This window comes from Aquila chrysaetos, chromosome 16, assembly GCF_900496995.4.
Source record: "Aquila chrysaetos chrysaetos chromosome 16, bAquChr1.4, whole genome shotgun sequence".
In the NCBI taxonomy this organism is placed as follows: Eukaryota; Metazoa; Chordata; class Aves; order Accipitriformes; family Accipitridae; genus Aquila; species Aquila chrysaetos.
In genome coordinates, this window is record NC_044019.1 from 16,721,937 (window position 1) to 16,749,118 (window position 27,182).

Sequence of the window (27,182 nt, forward strand, 5' to 3'; positions counted from 1 at the left end):
CAGTATAAATGATTTATTACAATGATTAGCAGCACATAAACAATTTAAAATACAACTCTAATTAGCTTTTTGGAAGAAAAGGAGAAAATCTTCCTGACTCCCTCTACACATTATGTTTTACTTTTCTAAGTGTGTACTTTTTAATTAAATCCAAATGTCACAATAAATTTAAAGTGTTTTATTACCACCCTGGCTAACTAAGCCATTCATGCAAACACCCATTATATTAAACCAGATGCAGGACTGAAAGTGGTTGAAGAAAGAGGAAAGAGGAAAAAAAAAGGGGGGGGAAAAGGCAATTACTTCTATATTTGACAAGAGATTTGTACAAATGTTTAAAGACAAGATCATCTTTGGCAAGCTTTCTCTGTTTTATCCAGGGAGGCCGGCCAGCTAATTGCTCTTTAATGCCTGTTTCCAAGTTCGAAAACATCACACCCTGTTAAACTTTCCCCATCGAAAGCAAAAGGAGGAGGAGGAGGAGAGAAAGGTGGGAAAACCGGTCTGCGTAAAATCTAGCACAGTTTACCACAAACAGCCAAAGCAAACTGCCCCTCTACCTGTAAACACATACACCCTTACCCAAAGCAAACTGCCCCTCTACCCGAAAACACGTACGCCCTTTTGCGCGTCTGGGGAGAGCGGAGGGACAAAGCAGCGCGTCCCTTCAGAAAACGTTGGGAGCCCTCCCGCAAGACGGCTGACAGCGAGCCCTTGCCGCCCGCGACGACGCCCGGCCAGCGCTCTGCGGGGGGATGAAGTGCCAGCTCCCCTTCGACGCCTCAGCTCGGGAGACGCAGCAGGCCGTAAGGCCGGGAGCCGCTCGCCCCGCTCGTCCCACAGCCCACACGGGATGGCGGTGCCGTCGGGTAGCGAGGGACCCCGGCCGCTGCCAGCCGCGATGGGCGCCTGCCTGTTACTTACTGGCAGAAGGGGAGGGGAAAGGCTTTCACGCAAGGCCGGCAAGGCGCGAGCGCAGCCAAACTGGCGGTGGGAGGCTGAAGATCGGGCCCGGGGCGGCTGCCGAGCACCACAGGCCCACGGCGCGTCTCTGGGCGGTTCGCGGAGGCGCAGGTTAGGGGAGCTGTGGGGCTGGGCGTGCTGGGAGCTGTGGGGCTGGGCGTGCTGGGAGCTGTGGGGCTGGGAGCGCTGGGAGCTGTGGGGCTGGGAGCGCTGGGAGCTGTGGGGCTGGGCGTGCTGGGAGCTGTGGGGCTGGGCGTGCTGGGAGCTGTGGGGCTGGGAGCGCTGGGAGCTGTGGGGCTGGGAGCGCTGGGAGCTGTGGGGCTGGGCGTGCTGGGAGCTGTGGGGCTGGGAGCGCTGGGAGCTGTGGGGCTGGGCGTGCTGGGAGCTGTGGGGCTGGGAGCGCTGGGAGCTGTGGGGCTGGGAGCGCTGGGAGCTGTGGGGCTGGGCGTGCTGGGAGCTGTGGGGCTGGGAGCGCTGGGAGCTGTGGGGCTGGGAGCGCTGGGAGCTGTGGGGCTGGGAGCGCTGGGAGCTGTGGGGCTCGGAGCTGTGCCGGGAGGGAAACCCGGCCCCAGATCCTCCCTGACCCAGGCGCTGATCCCGAAGCCTCAGGGCCGCTCCGCAGCACTTTGTTTTACTGCTACATCAGCAGCCTGGTCTAAACAGGACAGATTTAGCATAGTTCAGACAAAAGCTACCCATTAAAGAAAGCGGCTATGATTATTAAAATAGGTTAAAGAAAATGGGCACTGCGCAGATAAAGCTTTTGACCTCAGCGTGCAGCGCTCTCAAGAACACTTTAGCATAATTTATCTAAATTAAAAACCAAACACCAAATTCTAAAATGGCACAAAAAGATCATTTAAAAAATGCGATTAAAAAAGCAGGTCAAGGGTTGGAAATTAGTAATTACTACTACAATTAACCAAAATCAGACAGAGACACGTAAATTGTGCGTATTACTGCAGTTCACGTCAGAAAGGCAAATGTGAGCAGAGCGCAGAAGAAAAAGCCTGCGAGTTGCAGAACCACTCGTATAATTAACCTCTGCCACAGCAGAAGACCCGCTCTTGTAAGTTTGCATCATTTGTTTCTAGAGAGAAGTGCTGCTAGTTACCATACCCAGCTATTAGACCACGCTCTTCACCGGTTACTCAATTCTTTGGAAACCGATATTTTGATTTTCTTCTGGTCTAAGATCTTAGTGCATCTTCACCCTATTAGTAGTACATTTGCCCTTCACCTCTTATTTTAATAGTTCTGAAAAAGACGAGAAAGGCCAACTTCTGAACATCCTGGTATCGAGAAGAGGTCATCTGCCAAAAGTGCCACCTGCTAGAGTCCATATTGTTGGAGTGCAAAAGCCTATTGAGAACTGCGAAGGACAAAACTAAGGTTTTCTAAAACAGACTACTTAACACTGGATGGAGACAGAAATACTCTGTATGCAACTAACATCCTTCAGATGATTTTCCTTAGGTTTAGGGGGACAAAAGATAATTTAACAATTAGCACTTTGTTCCCACTTCAATCTCAGAAGGGCTCTTTGTAAGCTTCCTTGGAGCAACTCTGAAAGAGCACAGTGGGAAAGAACAGACTGACTACTGTTTTGAACTATAACCAAAATGAACTATTCTCTGGGTCCTCTCCTTGAAGCTATCATCTACTTTAGGTTAGATGAGGAAAATCTAGGTTCAAATCTTATTCAGGCTCCAGTTTAATTTTGAGAGCTCAGAAGGCTCCACAAATCATTTTAAGTTAAAGTAATGAAAATAGGTGAACTTGAGAAGGTGGACAGGCACGAATGATCTCTTCCAAAATAGGGAAGAATCCATCTGTTCCCTTTTAAAGTGCATAAAAGTCTTTGTAGCAGTAATGAAAATTCAGGGATGTAAGTCATGGACATCATAGCAGTCTATTAGAGAGAGGAGTGGGGCTGTATTACAGAATACTGTGAGCAGCGGTGATTATATAAAAGGGATGCTGCAAAGGCAGCATAGCAGAGGGCAAGTCAAATGATTCAAGGACTCAAGAATCTCAGTTCTTCAGAAATGGAGGGAGAAATGAAGATTTTTATCTTTTGAAGAGGCAGGATGGGTACAGAGCCACACGGATGTCTGAAAGAAGTCGGGAAGATGAAGGTATAAAGCAGGACGTGCTCCTCAGATGCAGAAGGCAAATGGCCACAGCTCCAGGTGAAGCACAGACGGTGGGTTTGCATCACAGCTGGCACAGGGGCAAACAGGAGGAGGGCTCTGCCACAGCGCTTGGGAAGGTCTCTGCTCTTCCTCTCTTTATTCCGCACATCAAACCATGACTTTCAGCCATGCATTCTCAAGCAGGAGCAAGACACGGCCTCCGTGCCAAGCACCTCAGACGAGGTAGAGCTGGTCAGGTTATGAGACACCCTGGCCCTGGCGGGGGGCTGCTCATGGTGGCTCTTCAGCTGCCCGCGGCTTGCAGCAGGGGCTCCTGTCTCCCAGCTCCGTGCCAGCACACACCACCAGCTCCCTCCACGGCACGTCCCGCAGGATGGCCACCAAGGGCTGAAGGCACTGAGTGCCTGCAAGCACCCCGCTACCCCGCAGCAGAGCTGGCCATGAAACCGCCCTTTTGAGCCTTCTGCACGGGGCTGCGGCTCAAAGAGGAGCAACGCTACACTTGCCACCTCCTACTTCTCTCTTCGCATCCAGTTCCTATGAGGCACCCTATGGAAAAGCAGCAAAAATGACACAAGACCCAGGAGAAGGCTAAATACTAGTTGATTGGTCATCATGTAAAATAAAGACTAAATGTTGACAAACCCTTAACTAGTTAGGAATATTTTTCTGTGTACATTTTAAAAATGGCAGGTTGCACGTAACTTCTCCTTACATCTGTATCAGTTCTTCCAGTAATACCCGAAACTCATAAAAAACCCCAGCGTGTCCTGCTTCCAACCCATGCATGCCCTTTCCCTCCTTTTCCCCTACTAGCTGACTACACTTATCTCCTCCCATACACGAAGACCCAGTTTACTTTAACATTTCCAAAGATACTTATGTGCTTTCTTGCATATCTCCTTGCTAATATTTTTAAAACATTGCTGTCAACCAATCTTCCAGTAGACTGTGTGTTTCATTTGGTTTGCACATTGTTCCCAAATTGTTTCTCTCTATTTTAGAGGAAAAACACTTTGCCATAATACATATTATATAGTAGAGTAAATCCAGCAAGGGGGAAGGTGAGGATGACATATTAAATTGCATAAGCGATACAGAAAGCCTTAGCCAGATTAGCATTTGACACAGTGTAACACAAAATCTTACTCTCAAAGTAAACTGGAAACAGACTGACAGCCAGCACCTGTGCTGATCTGCCCTTGGGTATGGTACTGAAGCAAGGATCACATGAACTTAACATGATTTTTTTTTTTTTTTTGCAGTTCAGCATGTAGTGTTCAGGCCTGAGATCTGGAGACCAGAATTTCATCCCAGCACAGATTACCAAAATGCTGCTATTTTGGGAAAGTTACTTTACTTTCATTGTCCTTCTCAACCTTTTAATTCAAACATTCTACCGTAGAGGTTATTTCTTGCTACTCTGTATGCATACACTGCCTTACATAGCATGCTACCAAACAAACATAAACACAAGCAGGGTCAAGACCTGTTGGGTTTTCTTTCCTACATGATGTCTTAGTGATTTCTTCCAGGACATGAAAAACATCTTCAGCATTTATTTCATGGAAATACTGTCATTCAGCATCCGCAGGATGTGTAAGACCTTTCCTTCACTGGATAGACATCTCTGCTAAACTCAAGGGTAAATGCTTAGGTGGAAGGAGCGCTCTGAGAGCTTGCAGAGAAATGCTGAGTAAACACAGCCCTGCTATCAACACTACTCCTTTAATGACAAGCTCATTCAGATGTTAAAGTTGCCTCAAGCACTTGATCATGATATGCAGCGTGAGGAAAGTTCAAAATCAACTCCTCCTCCTGCATTCTCGTGCAACTTCAAACAGTAATATGCACTTACCTGGCTTGCTTTACAGATCTTGCTTTGATAAGCAAAATTCTAACTAGGTTAATACCATTTGAAGAGTATTCATTTAATTGAAACAAAATGAGACTTGTCATTTTACACAGCTGTTTACAGCTGGTACTGTAGTAACAACTCACATGACTCTCTCTTGTAGCAGGAACCAGCACAAAAATCTTCACAACTGACTTGCTCTGTAGATTTAATGGAACCTTAAGCCAAGACCAAGAAATACCTGCTTTCATCACCAAGGAGTGTTCTTTGGAGAGTCCGTGCTGTAAGCTTACAAACTAAATGAGAACAGCACATATTGAGAAACCCTAAGTACAGATCAGGATTTAGCAAGGGGTTTGCTGACCTCAAATTTTTATCTACTTCCTTGGGATGGGAGGGAAACAAGTCATCATTTGAGACTTAAACACATGGAGCTTGCTCAGTGATGAGTAAGGAGCCAATTGTCCCAAGCAGAAAGAAGACAGGATGAAAAGAAGCAAAAGCAAACACCGAGTATCCATCAGGTGTAGCACGGGGGCTACTGTGACATGTCCACAGCTCCTTAGTTCAATGCACTGTTTGATTTGACAAAAAGTTTATCTTTATAATGGCAAAAGATGGTCAAAATATTTGTCCGAAGAGGCAATCAGAGCTTTGTTTACTGTACAGAAAATGGATCCAGTTGCGTACAGTGAAACATGCCACAACTAAACTACAGTGACCATGAGGCAGCGGCTCCTCCAGCCTGGGAGGGGAGGAGCGGGGTGGGAGGGACAAGACTGTCAGTCTCTGGTGTCATTTTTCAAGTCTTGTAGATAGAAAACTGTCTGACTTCATGGTTGGTCACCTACAGAAGATGTCAAAATCATTCTCTCATCCTCTGCCTTGGCTGGTGCAGTTGCTGTCGCCTTCAGCTTGCTCAGGATCCTGCCAGGGCATATTTTTCTTCTAAGAGTGACCACTGGCAAATTGCAACTCTGGATGCAAGCGTGGCCACCATGCAGGAGCACTGCACAGTAACTGCCCACGGGAAACACAGAAATTGTGCTGGGCACAATTAAAGCTGAGCAGTACATTACTGCAGCATGGCCTCTCTGGTTGCACTTAGAGCCTGTCAGCATTTCCAGCATCTATTCCTCCTGGATTTATTACAACAGTTGCAAGACCAAAAAAAAGCAAGAAAAAGAAAAAAACCACACCAAGGCTTTAGGTTAGCTTAAGGTCTCGGCCCACAGCTATGTCGCACTCACTCCAAGACAATACTAGGAAGAATCGCCAAGAAATTGCCCAGGGAAATCTGAACCCTTTAACACAGATGCACCAAACACTTGAGATTGTTCACTCATGGACAGCACTGATGCATCTATGAAAGCCCAAGAAGGGCCTAGTGCTGTGACTGCGTCACCAGAAAGGCCTTTATCTTACCAGACATTACAGGAGGCAAGAAATCAGGAATCCCCACCTTTGTTTTGAAGCAGCAAGATTTCTCACTGCGTCCTGGCTGAAGGTCTAATGCTGGTGGGGCACCCTCCCTGGTTGCTCCATCAGCTAGAGGCAACCGCTGGCTTGGTAGAGAGGTTGGCAGGCAGAAGCGGGTCCTCAGGAGCACACCTCAGCTCAACCCGTTTTCTTTCCCTAAGGTGCTCAGCAGAACTTCCACATGATGGGCTCAGCTGCAGCAGGAGCAGCAGCACTGCCTGCTTTGGCGCACACGCTGACAGCGCTAGAATACACCAGTTTGCAGCCTGGCATTGCTTCCCACAGAGCACATCATTATGTCAGGTGGTTGCATTCAGCAAGGCCTTTTTAAAAGCTACTCTAAGGCTAGCAACTGGAAGCATGGCACCACAAACCCCACAGCTTTGTGCGAGTCAACACCAGCTGTTTCCCACATTAATGCATAATGCCTTTGAGCATTGATGCTCACATGAAACCAGGTTAAAAATCTTAGTGCTACTACCAATTCCTGAAAAAGGGGCAGCAATAACGCCGCACCAAACTTATTTTATTGGGTCTGGGTGGTTTTTTTTCAATTCAAAAGAGCACTCTGCTGCCTTTTCCACTACAAGCCATCCCATCCCGTTAAGGTCAACCTGACAGGGTGGACCGTGCGTAGGGGAAGAGAAGAAGAAAAGATTATGTGAAATTTAGGAGCTGTACTTGGTGAAGAACAGCTGCAGCAGTAGTATCCCAAGTATGTTACCACGAGAATTATGTTTCTCTCCCACCCTCCCTGAAGTATTTAATTCAGGGCAGAAAGGGTAGAACGCGTTCACCTTCAAGCTCCCATGCCACAAGCAACCATATTCATTCAGCTTTCCTATTTAACTAAATGGAGTTCACACATGCTACAGTATAAAGTTACCTCTTGCCATCTGAAAGCAGTCCAATCAATGCTATACACAGAGAGTAGCATTTGAATCAGCCTTAAGTTAATTCTTAGTCGTCGAAACTGTGACAGCATGCTGACCCTTTCAAGTCAACTGGGAGCAGGCAATCTTTGCAGAAGATCCTCAGGCCTTTAATCAGATTCTCAGTGGGTTTTAAAGAGATACTACAGCATCAGTTTGTAAACATCTCTCTAGTGAAAATAAAGATTACTTCTGACCTAGCCAATTACTCAGTCCCAGAAGATATATCCTAGAGTTATAATTGAATGAACCATAGGGAAAGAAAATATATTTTAGGTAGGGGGTAGCAAACCCAAATGCCAACTTAGGATGCAGGCAGCACTGTATCCCGTGAAAAGATCAGATACAGAGAGAAATGCTTATAAAAAAAAGTCTATTAAATCATCTAGTCCTTTCTCCTACCAGGGCAAGATTGCTTTCTTGAGCACAAAGCCCTACTAAGATGAGTGCAAATTATCAGCTGAAGCTCTTCCTGAAAAGCAGGTGTGATGGGGAAAGACCAAAACACTATTTTGAGGAGACCCATAGTATCAGGTACTTGTTTGCCACATCACAGAGAATCTGGGGCGAGATGTCAGCTCCTGGTAGCATGGATATGCTGTAATGTGAGTAAGCAATGAGAAAGAAAATGCTGCAGAAAGAAAGCAGAAGACTTGCGCTCAGCACCGAGACTGTCAAGAGACATTAAACAGTCTCTTGTTGCATTACTTTAAAACTGCATTTTAGCATGCGGAGCCATTGCGGAGAGATATAATTACTGACTTTAAAAAAAAAATCAAGTTATTTATTCTGGAGCTATTAGAGACTAATGTGTAACAGACATCACCCGATGGGCTGTAAAGGCTCCAAGGGCCATTACAGCTTCACAGGTCAAGACCTATTTGAAGGTTTTAAAGTTTGTGGATCACTGCTCTCAAGCTGAACAGCACAGGCAACACCTGCACACCAACACGCACACAGAAAAGCTAGGGGAGACTTCTGGGAACAGCAGCTGCTTATACATTTTCACACTCAGATCAAACCAAATCAGAACATTGAAAAGAAGTTTGGAACCTGCAGATGTGGCCATTCCCATCTAGGAGTTCACCTGTAAGCTGGTAGCTGGTGCCTTTTTTTTTTTTTTTTTTTTTTTTTTTAAAGGGAGCATTAAGGAAGAAAATGACACTATACCCTCCATGCTTCACCATCAGGGCCCCCCTTCTATTTTACTTTCACAGAGAACTAAAAATCCCAGCCAAGTGACGGGTTTATAAAATTTTAATAGGAAAGAAAAAGGTATCCTCAGGCAGGATCTTATGTGCAGACTTTCACCATAAATGAATGTTCATGAAAATATGGGTTTTATATGGAAACACTGACAGAGCTTCACACAGTGTGACATAAATGCCTCAGCATGGACTGACGACTGAGAAGGACTAGTGAGTCCCACCTCCTGCAGCCGGAGGCTATCACACCATCTCTTTCTCTAACCCAAACAATTCAGCTTCATGCCGCCACTATTCTCTGGCAAGGCTGATCTAGAGACCAACTCTTCTGAAGCCCAGAAGCTTTCAAGTTGCTAGCCTACAAATATTCTTAGCCATTTCCAACTACTTGTTCAAAAGACAATAAAATCTTTTGGGGTAAAAAGACTGTTCTCCTTCCTCCCTGGTGTTTCCCTTCCCAGTGTCCTCAATACAGGGCAGACCAGTCAGCCTTCATTTTGCAAAGGTAGACAAGCTGAAGCACGGACCCCTCTGTCTTCACGAGCATCCTCTCTGCCCCTATTTCCATGTGGATTTACTGTCCCTGAGAATGAGTGATCCATGTTTTACCCATGATAGACAAGGTCTATCAGTGCCTCTCTCCAGCATTACTAACAGTGATCATTATTAGCAGTTTCTTGTTCAATCCATTCCAGGATTGCATTTGCCTTTTCCCAGCTACCTCATACCTAAGTCCTTTTGAGGTCAACCACAACATGCCCACGCCATCCTTCCCCTCCTCTCCTGCCATTTCCAGCTGATGGTAATTCCTTGCTTGTAGCTGGTCCAGCGATCCCAGCAGAGATCAGCTGGGGCTCCTAGACTCCTTTTCTTACTGTTGTGAGCTTCACACAGGAATGAAGCGAAAGGGCGACAGAACAAGACTTCAGTCCCCCTCCCATCAGTTACTTGCACTGCAAAACCTTTCAGTGGCATTTTCATGAGATCCGGAAATTTGTACTTAGTGCTCACAAAGTAGCTTTTCCACCCTCTATACTAAAAGGTAAGCTGAATGACTTTTGCTCGAAAGCAGAATTCATGGCTTTGGTTTCAGGATGTGAACTACCACTTCTGAAAACAGTGATGCTTGAGGTTCATTTCCCTTCATCTCCCGGGTTCGGAATAGAAGCATTATTTCTCATTCACAAAAAAAGAAAGAGATGCCACAAGGAACAGTTGCATCCTGTTTAGGCTGTCATTTCTTAAAGCAGCAGCAATCTAAGAGCAGTGCTCCATAGCTAAGGTATAACAATCCTGTACAGAGCTAAAGCAGTTTGTTATTTTTTTGTCAGCCATTGGGTGTGTACACACACTTCTGCAAGTCAAAGTTTTGCTTTCAGAAAATGAAGCTTCTTAATTGCATGAGGAAGATGGGTAGCCAGGAATGGTATGGGCACGATGGACAAAACCACTGGTTCTCTCAAGTGTGACAGAAACCTGAGGTCGCCAAGAGCCAGCTCCACCCAAAAACTCCTCCTGATCTCTTCAGAATTTAATTGTCATTCTCTTTAGCATACACACACACACAAGGCAGATTAAAAAGAAGAAACGGTGTGCAGGGTGGAAGCCCCATTACACAGTATTAAAATGTCAGAGGTTTAAGTTCTGTGTTGGTTTAGTCATAAGTTACCAACAACCACTGATGGCAGACATAAAGCTTCCCCTAAATTATTAAGCATAAAACAGCAGACTGTAATATTTTGCTAAACCAAAGTACAGACACAGACAAAGATGTCATTTCAATATTTGAAACCAGCAAGTTTAATTTAAAATAAGAGCAAACCAATAAGCTCAGAAAATAGCAATGTGTGAGAGGAAAATTACACTGCTAGAGAAAAAAGTGGAAGGACTTAAGAAATTTATAAAAGTAATCTCCAAGTGGAAATTAGAAATCAACCCCTAGAAACAGAATAACACAAAAGAAATATTACTGTCCACTTTCTAAATCAATATAACACTGCTACACGACAGAATTACCATGGTAACTCAAGTAAAAAGAATAAAGCAATTCTTATTATTTCAAAATAAAATCACAGCCTGAAGCCCAGCTTTTATTACAACTGCTGATAGATCGCTGGCTTGTATTTATCTGAAATATTGCTTTTCAATCAGCTATTTTATGAATGTACAAATTTCACTGAGCAGCCCACTTAGACCGAATGCTTAAAAACCCCCAAAAAGACCAGTCAATGAATCGATTATACATACGCATACGTTTTTTTAAAGGGAGCCTTTCTTTTTTTTTTTTTTTTTTACTCTATCCAAATTAAAGAGAGATAAGGGAATAAGCGAGAGTAAGTTAAAACCTTGTTTAGTCTGACCTCTCTAAATTCCAACTTAGATTCCCTGGAAAAAAACCAGTAATAAGAAAGAACAAAGAGGAATAACAGCCTACCCTAAATACCGCAGCCCCTGCGCAAGGACAGGGAATGCGTGTGCATCGGGGGGTGTGTGCAAACACACACATAAGAAGAGACACATCTGCTCCCTCCTGATCAAAGGAAAAGAGAAAACGCTATCTAAATACAAAGTTGCTCAAGGACATTTTGATTTGCCCTGCTGGGTACTTCAGACATTTAAAGCATTGTTTATACAGCTTGGAAAGTGCATCAAGCACAGGATACTTGTCTGCGTTGAAGCCGTGCTAAAGGCAGAGCTCAGTCAAGTTCCCCCACGCCTCCACTGCTGGTGCCACCTTTTAAACACATTAGTGCAAGGAGAAAACCAGCAGGTTACCTTCTGCTCCCTCCCCCCGGACATTCAAAAGAGCATCGATCAGGCACTGAAAGCAACAGGCCTCTTAAATATAACAGCACCGCTCCTCCTCTGCCCCTGCCCCTCCAGTCCCTCCTTCCTCTGGCCACGGCAAACACCCCTGGGCCGGCTGATACCGAGACAGGCACTAGATACGGGGCAGAGCTCCTCGGCACTGTGGAGCAATCGCGTGGAGAACCCACACACCAGCTGGCTACGAAGTTAAGGCACCATCTACCAAAGGAGGGTCGCTAAGGAAGCGCCTGTAGACTGTCAGGATGTTTTACAGCACGGTCTTACCTCATTTTTCTGTCGCACACGTAAAACGGCAGAGGGGAACGCGACCAACACTTATAATCATGGCAGGAATCGGAGGGGAACGTGACCGACGCTCATAATTATGGCAGGAAGACAGGCCAGTGGAGGTTTTTCCTCAACAATTTGCAATCACTCGGACTGAACCTCAGGGACGTAAAATAAAAAAAATTGCCTATTGAGAGGGGATCAGCACAACTGCCCCAACAGCAGTCAAGGAGAGCAACTGTTGCAATAGCGCTCCGTCCTTCCCAAGAGATCCAGAAGTTATTCCTCCCTTCTGCTGTGGAGCTCTGACCTCCAAACCCAGCGTGGGGGAGCAGGCAAGGTGGGACCCAGGCCCAGCACGGAGCCACAACAAGAGATGGCATTGCAGATCCCACCCTCCTCTTTTGCTGGGCAGAGAAAAAGCAGAGCTGAACAAATCTGGGACAACTTGCACAGAAGCCCACCCACGCCTCCGGGGGGTCAGGCACATCCCCCCAGATACCCAGGCCTTAGTTCCAGGGAATGCTAACTTGGGGTGCACAAATTCCTTAATGCTGGCAAAATGCTTTGAGGATTAAAAGCAGCAGCGATACGCCAAGTATCATAGCTGGAAGTAAAGACAAATGCTGCAACAAGAGCAATAAGCCACCTGCCAGCTGTCTTTTATATTAAAATATTTCAGTGTTCTTAGAGCTGCTTAATTTCCCATTTCACTCCAAGTCCAGAGGAACTTTGTGGGTTGCTAGTTTCACCATGCAGCAGTGACATTGCTCATTATTTTTAAAATAGATTTAGAAGCTGTGATCACACTCAGCTCAATCTAAAAGTACGCACTGTCTTTTAGTGTAATGTGGTCCTTTGCCGTCTGCTGCAAATGAGTTTTAAAAGCAATGGTGGAAACAATGTGTGCTTAATCTGAACGTGGACTGCAGAGAGGTCACACACTCAAATATCCTGTTTTATGTGGTATCTGGTTGTATTTTAAAACACTCTTTCTAGAGACTTCAAGCCAGCTGAGGTCACAAACAATCATATACAGATTAGAAAAGGGAAGGAGCTGAGGGGAGCAAAGGGGAGCCTTGTCTGACACACTGAAATAGGACACTCTAAATTGCACTTAGTATTTCTTTAAAAGAAAAAACAGCTAAAGTAGTAAGCTTCAGAGAAACAGTAAATGCAGGGGTGGTTAAAGAGTTTTTATTCAAATAAAGTCTTGCCCCAGGAGATGGAAGGAGAATCTTGAAATATGGAGATAGGATTTTACATGTGCTAAAAGCATCAGTGTGACACTTTTTGGAAAAAAAAAAGGGGGGGGGGGGAAATACCTTCGTTGTTATACATGACAAAATAGCAACTAAATGTTTGCTTTGATCCCAGCGCATAAAGGGTGAAGCTTTTAGGCAAGGAGCGGCAGGTGATCTCAGCTCTTCTGCAAGTCCTAATGCTCCTAAAAGCCACTCTTCCAGTTTCTGTAATTGGGCATCAGTAGTTAATGTAGTATTGACTGCATTACATGCTCCTGTGCATCCTCTCACTAATGCCAATTGCATCACCTTGTACATTTACCATATTGCTTAGCCAATAGCTGTTAAAAGCAATCCAAATCATGAATCATATAGGAAACTTTTAGCAAGACACGACATCCAAAGGAGACAATTTACAGTTGAGTTAATCTGGGTACATTAGCGAGACATGGATTCAGGAAGACAGACCAATTTATGTTACTTTAGTTTTACCCTTTATTGCTTTGTATAGGCAAATGAATGGAAGGGCATGGAGTAAAAACAGATATAAAGGAGTCCTTTTCAAAACAGATTTCCATTCTGTGCAGACAGGTCAAAGGGTTTGAGACTGATGCTTGGTTCGGGCTTTCATAACCATAACAGGGTACTTACAGAAATCATTTTCCACAAAGGAGTATAAAGATAAATATATAATGGATTCTGAATAATGTTCAATACCCACCCCCACTGCCAGTACATTAGGCAGAAACCAGGTTGCTCAACATTATCTAAGGCATGGCCTATCCACGAGTCACCTGCCATCAAGAGTGCCAGGACGAGGCTTCACACAAGGTCCCGGGTAGTTCTGCTCACAAGTTCTTTCAGGTGGGAACCCAAGGCAGGAGGTGTTCTGCAAAACACACCAAGGCTCACCAGCTCAAGCCGGTCCTCCACCAGTACATCTCTGCCGTGTCACTTGTCAACATACAGAAGGTACAACCTTCCCCTACCTACCCGACTCAAAGAGATTGCATCCTTTTGAAATGTGTACCCATCTCTCTGGAACAGAAGGAAATGATACACGTGTTAAAAAGGTATTGGTTAACCCACATCAGCTGCAAGGTAGAGCCAACCAGGAAACAAATTAGTAGCAAGCTCCCTCTGAAAAAGTACATTTTACAGAACAATTTCACACTGGATGCTTGACCAAAAGATGCATAGCAAATTGACATAGCACCTTTCTGCTTTTCTGATCAAGCTCAGTAGCACCAGGAAAATAGAGGAGATGGGGAAAAAAGGACAGCTAGGAAGCGTGCTGTTGCCCGATCTCTTATGGGTAGCAAGTAATTTGCAATATTTTTGGAGGGGGAAGGAAAAAAAGAAAAAAGAAGAGCGGTAAAGGAAATTTAGGGGAAGCAATGGCTCATCAGCCAAAAACTTTACAAAAGAAAAACTGAACTGCATCCTTAAAAATTGGATTCCAAAATACTGGAAACTCTGGTGTTCTAAGCCTGGTTTAAAAAAAGATCATGATTCCCCTTTGAAAAGCTTCCAGAAGTCCCTTCGAAAGAGTTGCACATGCAGGGAAAATGCCAAAACAAAACATTTTCACTAGCTGATCAATTTAAACAGCTGTGGTAAAGCTGCAGCCACTGGCACCATCATTAACAATTTAAAGCATGGCTGCTTTTGTCTTCCTTCCCAGTTACATTCTCATTATGCCTTTTTATTTATTAGAAACGCAGTCCTCCAGAATACATTTCTATATCTCAGATCCATAATAAACCAAGTAGGAACATCCCTGGCTTCTACTCAAATGGATGTTTACATTGGCGAGAGGGTTAATTGTTTAATTCTGGTCCAAGTTCTCTGCAGTTCAGTCATGAATATGCAACAATCATCCACTTTTTCTTTAAGGGAAACTAGAACTGTTGAAATCAATAGTTTAAAAAGAAGGCAAATATTACTTTCACTGCCCAAATCACCCTTTCAGAGTTTGATTAGCATGCAAGGAACTCTGAACACTGGCGTAAAGAATTCCAAAATGTTCAATGAAATTAAAAAAACCCTCTAAATTTGGACAACAGCATCCATTATCTGCTTTGATGTGCAATGTATGAAGAAACTAGTTTGCAAGAACATTCGCTGGAGAGTTGAGCATCTGTTTGCACAGATAGCACCCAACATCGCGCTTGAAAACTTGGGCTCGGGAGTCATGCTGTTGGAGGACAGAGAAAAACACACACAGTTACACACTGAGAATTAAAAAATAGTAGCTGTGGTGAACTGTTCTCAGACCATCTACAGGTTTAATTATGTTAATCTAATAGCGAACAACTTTCATTTTAAATTGCCCTTCCCTCCACCCCCAAGTCTTCAGTGAATAGGAGCTACATTCACTGAATAAATCATTCCCTGGCAACAGTTACGCACATTATTGAAGTTGGGGGCAGTGATTTCTATATGGTTTAAAACAATGTCTATGTATTCTAAATGATGACAGTTCTGTCCAATTTTAAAAAGATATAGACCCATTAGAGTTTTATAGTTCAGCATTTAGCAGTATCTGCAGTGCCTTTTTTATTCTTACACCGCAACACTTAATGCTTGATACCATTATTCTGATTTTGAATTGATTTCAAGTAAAATACCTTATTTGCCATAAACTTTCATACTCTTTACCTAAGTAAGACTCCTCACAGATGCAATCAGTCATAATGCTAAAAGAACAGTTTGCCTTTAGCAGAAATGTAATAGTTCATGCTAATGACAGCGAAGCAAAACTTTGAGTAGCAAGCACATTTCCAAAGAGAGTAAAACCATCTCTAAACACAAAGCCTGAAAACCTTAAGAAAGCCTCCAAATGAAATCAATTAATCCTCCAACCATGATAAATTTCTTAACCATTTAAGAAACATATTTCAGACTCTTCTGTGACCCTTTATCACCAGACCTAATGGATTACTTTATTAATAATGCACTGCTCTTAAAAGGAATTTTTCCGAAGATTCTACCATAAGAGAGCATTTTCGGAATGGCTATGACAAACAGGCTGACATGTTCACATCGTATCTATTAAAGATAATAAAATTTAACACTAACTCCAAAGAAGACAAATTACGTTCCGCTGCCAGGGTACCAAGCATACTTGCTACTGTATTAAACCAAAATTAGAGCAAACTAATTTCCAAGAACCAGCTTCTTCTCTTGCCCTATTACCCAAGCTGAAAAACGTTCCTACACTGGTTTAACGCTTGTTATGTCAACCAGACAACTATCACGTGTCACCAGCATCTGGGAACGAAGAACAATGACATCCTATACAGATGCCTACCCAGATCCTTCAGCTATCTAGTCTGAGCAAACACTAAGAACTATGTGATTGCCTGGCAGGAATACTCCTATACAAAGTACTTTGCTCCTATTAGGCCTGCTAACTCCTTTCACTCCTCCTCTTCCCATAGGATGAGATTTCATTAAATAGAGATCTAGGTTATCAGTGCTTCCACTACAGTACTTGCCATTTCTTGAAAAGGTTTAGGCAACTACTTTACTATCTCATGGTTCTCTCATGCTTCCGTATTTGCCATTTCCAGGGGCGGGGGGCACCTCTAGGAAGACTACCTCTAGCTCCACGCTTGGTCAGCTTTGGAGGAACAGTCCAAATTTTTTTTTTTTTTTTTTGTTTTCCCCTTTCTGGCCAAACCGAGTCTCATGGTTTATTCCGCTGCCAAATGTGTTCTGGTCTTATTCAGATTCCTGCTTTTACAACCTTCTGTCTCCTTTTCATAAATATATTAACACACTGCTGTACATTTGAGTCACAAAAGGACACTGTTTCATGAACTAAAGCCAGACCAAACCTCTGAAATTGTACCAAGACCATGTGTGGCAAGATCAAGGCCTCAAAAAACCAACCGCTAACCCAGCTAAATAGGTAAATACAGGGTCTTTGGGGACCTGAACCAAACATTCTTTCAATAAGCTGATGTCTGCGAAGACATGTAGTGGTTCTTTATACATGGGAAGCTAGACAATGATGGACCATGGGAAAGGTCCACGGTAGAGGGGCACAGGAGATAAAAAGGAAAAAAAGAGACACCTTCTGGAATATTAGGCAACAGAAAAATTAAATTTCATGTCACGTGAGGAAAAAGCCACCCTGCCATTTCCCTTCCTCTCTCCTTGCATGATTCCTCAACGGGTATACCTGCGAAATGTATGTTAAAAAGAAAACAAAAGATACCAGCTGCACGTAGAACAGCTCTTCTTCCTGTATGGCACTATTTATATTAGGCTTGTGTGCAACCTGTACGTGCCTTATTTTTGTGCATATAATGATTTTTATCAACAGAAGAGGATTGTCAGGACCTATCTTGCTGGAGGTAGATCTCTCTCCATATCCATCTACCTGTCTACAGGTACCTCCATACGGCAGCTGCCATAGTCATTTGTGAAGCCAACCCACAGCTCTGCTGTCCTGGCTAGGGCGCTGTGGCACCGTTCCTGTAACTGCCATTATACAATCAATTTCACTGCTTTTCTAATTCCAAATGCTGCTTTTCTTTCCTTCTATGCGGGGTAAGATGGGCTCTTACACAACAGGGAACCCAACTGCTGCTACTAATCCAGTTTCAAATTACCTAATATTCATTGCCCTAAATACCTCCCATCAACCTAAGACCCATTCTCTAACCCCAATGCACATAACTACTGAGTATCCGTATTTTTCTTTTCATTTTTAAAGAAACTATGGAATTTTTTTTAAAGTTAAACCCAAGGTTTGTATACGGGCACATGTTTAACGGAGTCCTCTGATATATTATTTACTCGGCCTACTCTTGCAATCTATTTAATCACAGTTCTGCTTGAAAACACAAAGGATCTGTGATTTGGGGTGCTACTGTCTACGCAAACATCGGGATGAACACACAGCTGATCAGTGTTTTTGCAAGTGCACATGCACTCAATAATTTGGTTGAAGGATACTATGTCTAGTTAACACAGTACAAGTTAGCTAAAAGGAAACTTTCACCCCCACACACACATAACAAAGAGCCGTGATTTCTATTAGTGCATTTCATACCATACATGCTGATTACCAGGCTGTGCTTCATTGTTAGCAGAGATTACAGCTGGGATAAGCTGCAGCTTTTTCCTAATTGCTATTATGATGACTGAATTTTTGTTTTGTGTCAAGCATTATTCACACATTATACTCCAAAATTTGATCCCTCCATGATGCATTATTGATTCCATGCAGGCAATCATACTGCCGCCAATGTGAAGAATTAATTTGGGCTATTTTACTTGATTTGCATTGCTCCATCATAGCAGAACATAGTTCTATAGGGAAACACAAATTGAAAAGGAAGATTTAACAAAATATGGAAAATGCCGCTGTCTTTTAAAAGAGATGAGTCCTAAAGAGGGGAAAAGACAAAAAACCCCAAACCCAGCACAACACGTGTGGTCCAGAAAGAAGTAAGGTCGGTCAGCCAAATCCATCTTAGTCAGAGGAAGGTTACAAGACTAGCCTTATGCCTCTAATAAAGTAAACTAGCTTGCTTCAACTTGTATTGCCAAAGAAAACAACTGAACACCTCTGAGAGCAACACTGCTTCAAAGCCTTTGAAACCCTGTTAGCTTCATTTGTTTTCCCAGCATAAGCAATACTCAACCACTTAGCGTGTCTTTTATCCACAATCCAGTCAACTGCAAAGCTGATCTAGAAGATGTGTAACAGATGCTTCACATCATCTTCTTTTTTTAAAGTTCTACTGTGTTAACAAAGAAACTTACGAGACCTCAACAGAAATAAAGCCCAGGATTTTTTTTTTTTTTTTTCTCCGAATAAGATCATTTCACAGTTTTAGGATGCCAACTTAATTAGCACAGAATAAATTTAGAAGGGGAAGACAACTTACACGTGGGCACTGACCCCACACTGGTCAACTCTTAGTCAAAATTTGATCGAATCTGAATACAAGAGGGCACTGCTAATGATGCATTTCTGCTTGGTCTCATGTTTTAAAGGCGTAAAATCTTTGTGAAAGCTTTTTTCATTGTCCCAAGTGCTTCACATCAGAATGAAACAAACCCTCATGTTCCGTCCCAGAAACTAGACTCAAATTTTACTCACATGAATAGACCAGATTGATAACTTTAGAAATCAAACTTATAATGAGATAAAGACCTCAAAATGCTAGATGTGAAATACTGGGTAGTATTCCCCCCTCACCCTTTTTTGGGAGGCAAAGAGGGGAGAGAGAGAAGAGGAACTTCAGTAGAAGACTTTTTGTTGTAAGTGAGCATCCATCCATTATTTTCAATAGTCAAGCCTTCTTTCCTAATTATTCTCCAGTACAGTATTAATTCAGTTTTAAAATACCAGAAGACAGATATGGGTCGGGGAACAAAAATCGTATCGCTCCAACTTATTAGCATTGGGCAGCTTTCAGTACTATTCACAATACATGATTAGCACCAATCTGACACAGGAAAGCAAGTGACTTGGCATTACAAGTTATTTTTCTCATAAATATTTTAAAAAGCAATACATATATTCAAGTAAAATCAACGCTACTGCCAAAATACTCAACTTCCAATTTCTCCAAGCTCTTTGGCTCCCTGTGAAAAGCTGTTTCCTGTCTAGAGTCTTGCACATATTCAATAATTTCTTCTGCTTCCAAATGACAACTACCTATGACTTTTTTTTTTAACACTTGGAGATTTCTGAAAAAAATTTTACAAGATCAGAGGATCCAGCAACACACCCATTACTCAGCACACTTTATCCATTTATAAAGGTGAATCAAAACAACGAGATAATAGCTACAAACGTGCGTTAAAAGTTAAGATGGAGTTCCCACTTTCAATAAACAAAGTGCCGCCAAGGTGCAGGTCTTTGGCAAGAGGCAGTGCCATTGATGGAAGTCCATCTGGATGGCTACAGAAGCGTTCTCCACTGCCTCAGTTTTAATCTTTGCTTTCCATGTATGGGCTATGAGGGAAAAACTTCATTAAAAAGTTGTGATTAGACTTACCACATTCGTCCTAGAAACTACTGGTGACTGAGCAGTTAAGTTGCACGCCCTGGTAGGCAACGTGCAAAAGAAGGCATCAGGTCATTCAAACTACTAACTAACACTCTTATTCCTTACATCAAAATGTACCCCCTAGTCATCCTCGATAAGGACTAGTCAGCTTTAAAAGAATAAGTATATGTGAAGTTCAAAAATAAGTCAAGCTCTCCTTCAGCTTCATTCATTAGACTACCTCCCAAATGAACCTCCACTTCTGCCATTTAGAGAAGGGAGTAAATTCTTAGGATAAGTCAATGCTTTTTTGCCAGAGCAGCTTATTAGCTTATTGTCATTATGTTTATAGCTATAAAGAAAAGCTGCGAGAACTAGATATTAAAGGCGCACATTAAAGAGACCCAAATGACATGCAATGGAAAGGAAAGAAAATCTCAAAATTAGATTTACAATAAAAGCTGTTAAAATAAACAGGCTAAAATGGATATACTAGAGTAACTTGTAGAAAGAAAAATCTAAATAGCTATTAAAAAAAAAAAAAAACCAAATCAAGCTGTTTCTGCTATGTCCTTCAGCAAACAGAACCTGGGGTAAACCCTTCTTGACTGGTTCGATCATGCCAGAGAAGAGAGTAAAAAAAAAAAAAAAAAAGGGAAAAAAAAAAAAGAGCAAGCGTGCTTTTACCAACACAAGAGAAAAATATCAGAAGCTGAAAGCAGAGCACCCTGATATGCACAGCGCGCATCTGTTTCAAAACTATTTCTACATTTGCAGCACACAGAAGACACCAAGCACAGGCTTACACAATCTCAGCCCACCTACCGTCCTCCTTGTCCAGCACCATCATCTCCGCAATCAAGAAAAGTCCGGGGACGGATGCTTCTTCTCCAGCAGCCTCCGCTCAGGGGAGAAGAGACCAAGTCTCTGGGAACACAAATGAGCTACGGTACAGCTGATCGTCCTTTAGCAGCAAGTGAGCTCTAATTACCCAGTTGTCCAGCTTTTAACCTAGATTGCACTCAGTTAGAATTACACTCAGAAATAAAGCACTTTGCAGATACAAAAGCAGTCTCACCTACTTTTGTGCCTCAGAATTGCAAGGAACTAAAACTGCAATTTAGAAAGAAGGGGGATCGGAGCCGTTTCTTTGGTTCTCACTTCTGAATGGCTCAATTTACACAGTATAATCTATTTTAATGTAATTGCATTTGATAGCTCATAACCCCGGCTGTTGCAACTACACAGCTTTCAACCTTATAAAGTGTTTTCCCTTTGGATTTAAGCCGCATCTAAATCTAAAATTGTATTGAGAGAGGGCAGAACACCTAAGCCTGACTACCGCTGCCTCTGCCTCTCAATTCGCGAGCTTTGCACACTTGCTATTGAACAAATGCACATATTTCCCAGGGACCCCTCTCGTTCTCCTGTCAGGCTTTCCTGGCAAGCGGGAGCCTTCCCAGCTCAGCAGCACCACCTGCAGCCCGGCCCCGGCCCCGGCCGCGGTCCCTCGGCCGCGCAGGTGGCGCCGGCCCCGGCTGCTCGGGCCCGGGGACCGGCCGAGGCGCGGCGCGGCGGGCAGAGCCCGGGCGCGGCGGGCAGAGCCCGCGGCTCCCACCAAGGCTCGGCTCTCTCGGCGCTCCGAAACGCGCGGCTCCGCAGCAGGGCTGCTCGTCCGGAGCTGCTCCCGCAGGAGCGGGGATTTCCGACGAAGGCAGCCAGTGGCCTCTGGCGGGTCAGAGACCAGCAACTCTCCGCAGCTGGGGCTGGCGACCCGGCCTGCGTTACGCCGGCTCCGCGGCGCAAAGCTAGATTTCACGCCTCTGTTGCGACCCCAAACTCGATGCTAATTTTCTGTACAAACATTTGGGGTTTGTTTGCACATGTACGTATTGGTTTCAGGGAATACTCTAGAGGGTATAGCTCCGTTTTCACTAGGTCGGTATTAAAATGAATTTGACAAATCCGACGCGGTACAAACCCTTACAGGTCTGCTCCGTTTCTCAGAGGTGCCATCGGTTCCCAAATGCAAAGGGACAAGTTTGGGGCCCGCGCCTTTCATCCTTCCTCTCGCAACTCACAATCCTTGTTCAGACCAGTCATCTGTCGTCTCCGATGGCGTTCCTAAGGACTGCGGGATCAGACGCTTCGCTACCAAGATCAACAGCACCATTTCGCTCATCTCTGCCTTTTAATCCGAGAAAACATTGCATTCCTGCTTTAATGGTACTTCTTCCTCCCCTTTACAACTGATACAACGATACTCTAAAAAGCATGATAGCGGGCTCAAGTTACATATCCTTAAGACCAATTTTTAATTAGATTCTTTATCCCCACCTGAAGTGGCTTTTCCTTCCCCCTTCATTCAGAATACATAATCTTAACACTCCTTGAGCATATTTGATGTTAAATGTATCATTTTACATTGAACCGTTTTCATCTAGTGCTTTGAACAACTCCTGTTTCCTAGTGATTCTAGTTTGCAGGTGTTGAATATGGATTTTAGTGTAAGAGTGCAACCACCATAAATAATCATCTTATTTTAAGAAGTATCACAAGCTAAAAAGGAGGAGGACCTTACCCCAAAGATTAAAGTCTAATAGTTAAAAGCATCAGTGCAAAAACTAACAAAACCACAGGCTTTTCTAAATTTGAGGTATTTTAATACTTCTAATAGACCGTCGGCCTCCATTAGAAAACGGTGAACTCCAAAACTGTTCCTTCCTTCCGTTTGCATACTTTTCAACCCTATCACCTTCAAAAAGGGCAAACTTACCCCAAAATATATGGTACGTTTAAAGTTACACTATTTGGTAATTACAAAGAAAGGCAGGTTTTTGATAAAAATGAAGTTAGCCTTCGTCTATCGCAGCTGACATCTGTGCCAGAGCAAACTAGCAGACATAACGCACTTGTAAAAAATACACAGTACCGGATCAATGTACGTTTTATTCCTTTCCTGCTTCATCTGCCATAGAGGCTGGATTAGGGTCTTTGCAAACGGGTATTTTTAAATGCTTTATCTGCTTACTCATTTCACACACCAACAATAAAAAAAGTTTTCTAACCCCCAACACATTTGTACAGCAATTAAAAAGTCAACTACAATTAACACAGTCTGTTGGAATTAATCATGACACCTGATGTCAGTTTACTTTTTTAAGCAGAAATCTGGTCTTTGCAATCAAAACATTTATGTATTTGAGAAATATCTTAACTCTCATTATCTTGAAATTTATAAATGCGTTGCACGGTGCGTAGGTTGGCTTGCCCACAGCAAATTCAGCAGTGATTTACGCAGTGGAACTGACTAAAATGCAAGCCTTGAAGTTTTTCACTCTCAACCTTTCTCTTCCCCCCCCCCATCTTTCTTCTCTCAGCTCCTAACATTTGTTTTGGGAAGATATTTGCCAAAGTTCCACTGTAAAACGGTATTTTCTAATATCAGGTCACGTTGCATCAGTCAAGTTATATTATGTCACTTCAAACATACAAAATGATGTTACCTCCCTGACATAGCTCGACGTGATGCCACAACACATCAAGTCAAAAACATTATCATTATTGTTATTTTTTCAGTCTGCCCCTTCATCCTCAATGATGTCTGTAAAGACCACAGAAGTATTATTGCATCTCCACTACTTCTCTCGGCACCACGGAGCGCACTTGCCAAGGAAGCTTTTCACTCACAAAGCCGTATAGCGGTTATTAGACTTCACGGGTGATACTGGTGTCACACGAGGGCCAGCACGCACCCCTAAGGCACCATTACAGCCCCGACCTGGAACTGGAAGGACGGGCAGCTGCCTCTGAGGCCATGGCCCAGCTTGCCAAGTAGCCTTCAGGGATGCAAAAGCGAGGAGCACGTTGCAACATCTACCTACTAGGCAGCAAGTGTCCTCCTTGCCATGCACCAGGAGTACTGGGAGGTGGGGGGAATGTTTCTGAAATCCTGCCTTCTCCACGCAGTGATAACTGTGAATACCCCCACTGCTGCCAGAGGCCTCAACAGAAGAAAACCCCTCAACCCCCCTGCCCCACATGGCAAAGCCTCTTAAAATCAAGGGGAAAATTGGATACTAGCCACAACGCCAGAATTTTTAGATAGCAGAAATCAGACCGGCCTCTGGGAAGGGGGAAAAATAAATAAATAAAAAAATTTTTAAAAAGCCATTTATGGGAGTAAGACAGACCCATTCAAGCTTGATTTCAAAAGGAATTGGTTTAGTTAGCAAAAGCTTCCATTTTAGTCCATTTGTAACCTACGCAGGTCCAGCATCCCCTTTTAACATTCACAGATGAGCGGGCAAGTGGAGCCCATTTGAATCAGGCAGAAAGAAACATACAAAGGTAAAATAACCTCTTCATAAAAAGAGTTTCTTCTCTCAATCTCACCTCCTGTCACCAATTTCTCCAGCGCACTTTTAAAAGTGAGCATAATTTCTCCTTGAGAATAACCACTCCATCAATAGCACAGGAGATTCCCAGGCATTACCGCAGTTTGTTGCTCTGATCTCCACATCCCTCTCATCAGGGGTTTGTTTCCTACTTTACTCCTTTTTAAGTGCACCCCGCACTAATTTCCTCTTTACCTCTACCATCGCCACCATTATTCCCTTTTATACGGCCGCTCGTGAGATCTCCTGGAAGGAGGCTGTTGAGAACTGTCTGGATAATCAATGATTCTAGTTTCATTTCCTTACACCACCAGAACGCCGGCCCCGAGCTCCTTGTGTTTAATGAGTATGTCTGCGACACTTGAAAGAACCCAAATACCCCTATTAGGAAACCCTCTTCAGATCTCAGTTTTTCCTCCCAGCTCACCTGTGCCTCTCGCTTCTGCGATGGAGGCAGCATCCTGCTGTTAGCCCGTCAATCAGATTGAAACGGATACAGGTTGGCAGGCACCCTCTGACAGGGAGTCACTGGGATTAAGACATCACCCGGTTATTGTTATTATTAAAGGGTATTAATGGAGATGTTAAAAGCCTTTCCTCCCTTTTCCTCCAACAGTTAAGCAAAATTCAGGGGACTCTCGCAATGCAGGTCACCCCCGAAAGTGAGGTCAGAGAGAAACACAAACCTTGGTCCACACAGCAGTAAGAAATTGCCCTTGCTTAATTCCTCTGTCATTACTTAACCCTTTTATCTTTCTGCCCAGGGGGCGAGGGATGAGAAGAGTCTTTCTACCGCTGTCTCTCACTGACCAGTTAGATAAGTTCATTCCCTCTTCTCCAACGCACGCGCTTTCGACTGGAGCAGCACAGACCCCATTAACACTACTACATCGGTTTACTTCAGAGGGCTTCAAGAAATCGGAGGGAGATGGACGCTGGGAGAAGGATTCTCGGCCCAGAGGCATGTGACGAGTTTGCAGCAAGCTCCCTCCCCACGCACCTCTCGGGGGCAGCGAGCATTTAACCTTCTAGTTGTCAGCGCTTCGGCCCCCTCCCACACAGCCGGATCGCACAAACGAGCCCGTGATTTCTCTTCGTGCCCCATCCGACTCCGCGGTGGCGTGGCAGGCGGACTCTCACCTTTCTGAAGCAGAAACTCCAGATCAAAAGAAAAGGGGGGGGGGGGGGGGGGGAGGGAAAAGAGGTAGAGAAACAGGAGAAAAACAGCAAAGGAAAGCATCTCCCACTTGCCTCTTTAGCCTGGTATCCACTTTCGCGAGTTAAAGCTCCCCGCCAGCCCGACCGAGAGACATTTTATGGCAATTTACGCAATCACGTAAGGCGGCACCGACCGCAATGGGAGCGCCGGGCGGCATTTCGGCACGCCACAGCCTCGGATGCCACCGAAGTTGGCCCGGTGGTGACACACGCTAAGGCCACCAGAGCTGATGGCGGGCCCGGGGACAGGGCTGCAGGCGTCAGACGCTTCCCCGCTGGCCGCGGCACTCACCGGGGCCGGGGCGAGCCGCCGCCGGCGTCCCCAGCGCGGTCCCCGCCGCGCCGCACCGCACCGCGCCGCACCGCACGGCGGGGGCCGGCCGCGGGCCGCCGGGCGGAGAGAGCCCCCCGCACCGCCCGGCCTTGAAACGGCGGCGGGAGCCCTCGGGGCGGGGGGGGGGGGGGGGGGCGGCCCCGCGGGTGGCGAGGGGACACCGTCGCGGGGGCACCGGCCGGGCCCCGGGCACCCTTTGTGAGGCGGCGGGCGGGGGGCTCCGCTACCCGCGGCGCCGGCGGGGCGACGCGGGACAGGCCGGGCAGCAGCGCCCTGCCGCGGCGCGGCGCGGCGAGCGGCGGCCCGGCGCGGGGCAGCTGCCTCCGTCCCCCGCCGCTTCCCTTCCCTTTCCCCTTTTCCCTTCTCTTCCCTTCCCTCCCCGCCCCGCCCGCCGCCTCCCGCGCCCGGGGCGCCCGGGCGCAGTCGGCGGCGGGGCCCCGCGCCCCCCGCTCCCACCTACCGTCCTCCTTGTCCAGCACCATTGTCCCGGGCGCCGAGGGCGGCCGCCGCCGCCGCCGCCACTCCGGCTCCTTGGGGCGCTCCCCCTCCAGCCGCCGCGGCGCGGCTCCGGGGGAGGCGAGGCGAGGCGAGGCGCGGCGCGGCGCCGGGCCGGGCCGGGGAGCGGGGAGCCGGGCGCTGCCGAGGCGGGGGGCAGCGGCGCGGCCGCCCCGGCGCTGCCCCGGGACGCGAGTTGGGAGCGGGGCTGCGGCGGGCTACGGTCGCGCTGGGCGCCGGGCAACCGGAGCCGGGCCGGTGCAGCAGCCGCCTCGCCCCCGGCCCCGCCGCTGCAGCTCGAGGGCCAGTTTAGATATTAAAAAAGAAGAAGGTGGCGGGGAAGAGAAAAAAGGTGAGGGAGGAACGATATCGGGGGCTGGTTCCCCGGCTCCGTCCTCTCCCAACCCGCGCTGTCAAAAATTGCCTCAATGCGATAGCTCGCAACCTCTCCCCCCTTCGCTGTTGCTACTGCAAGAGCTTTCCAGGCTTCTAAAGTGCTTTTCTCTTGATTTCACTCTAAATCTAAAATTATATTCAAAGGAAGGGGGGTGGGAGGGAGGGAAGATGCGAACCTATCACTGAAAGCAAAAGCACTTGCCGCCTGCCTCTCTCGCTCCCTCTCTCTCTCAATTTATGTGCTTTGCACTCTCTCCTGCTGCTGAATAAATGCACACATTTCCCAGGGACCCTCAGATTCCCCTGTTAATTAAATCAATTCATTATGCTCAGATCTGATTAGCAGCCCCTTCCCCCCCTCTTTGAATCAATTATTCAATACACAAACATAATTGC

General features: G+C 45.4%; 1 protein-coding gene across 4 annotated transcripts in view; it reads right to left on the minus strand.

Moving 5' to 3' along the window:
* LMO1 (LIM domain only 1) overlaps positions 1-26,907 on the minus strand; it is a 64,096-nt gene extending 37,189 nt beyond the window's left edge. The window contains exon 1 of one of the 4 annotated variants that reach the window (XM_030039353.1): positions 26,356-26,907. In XM_030039353.1, the coding sequence (XP_029895213.1) occupies positions 26,356-26,377 (22 nt within the window). In that variant the 5' untranslated portion in view covers positions 26,378-26,907. Of the gene's footprint in view, positions 1-20,771; positions 21,325-25,343; positions 25,436-25,594; positions 25,782-26,355 lie in introns of those variants that run through there. The other 3 variants (XM_030039354.2, XM_030039355.1, XM_030039352.1) reach the window with 3 other exon arrangements.
* Positions 26,908-27,182: the final 275 nt, after the last annotated feature.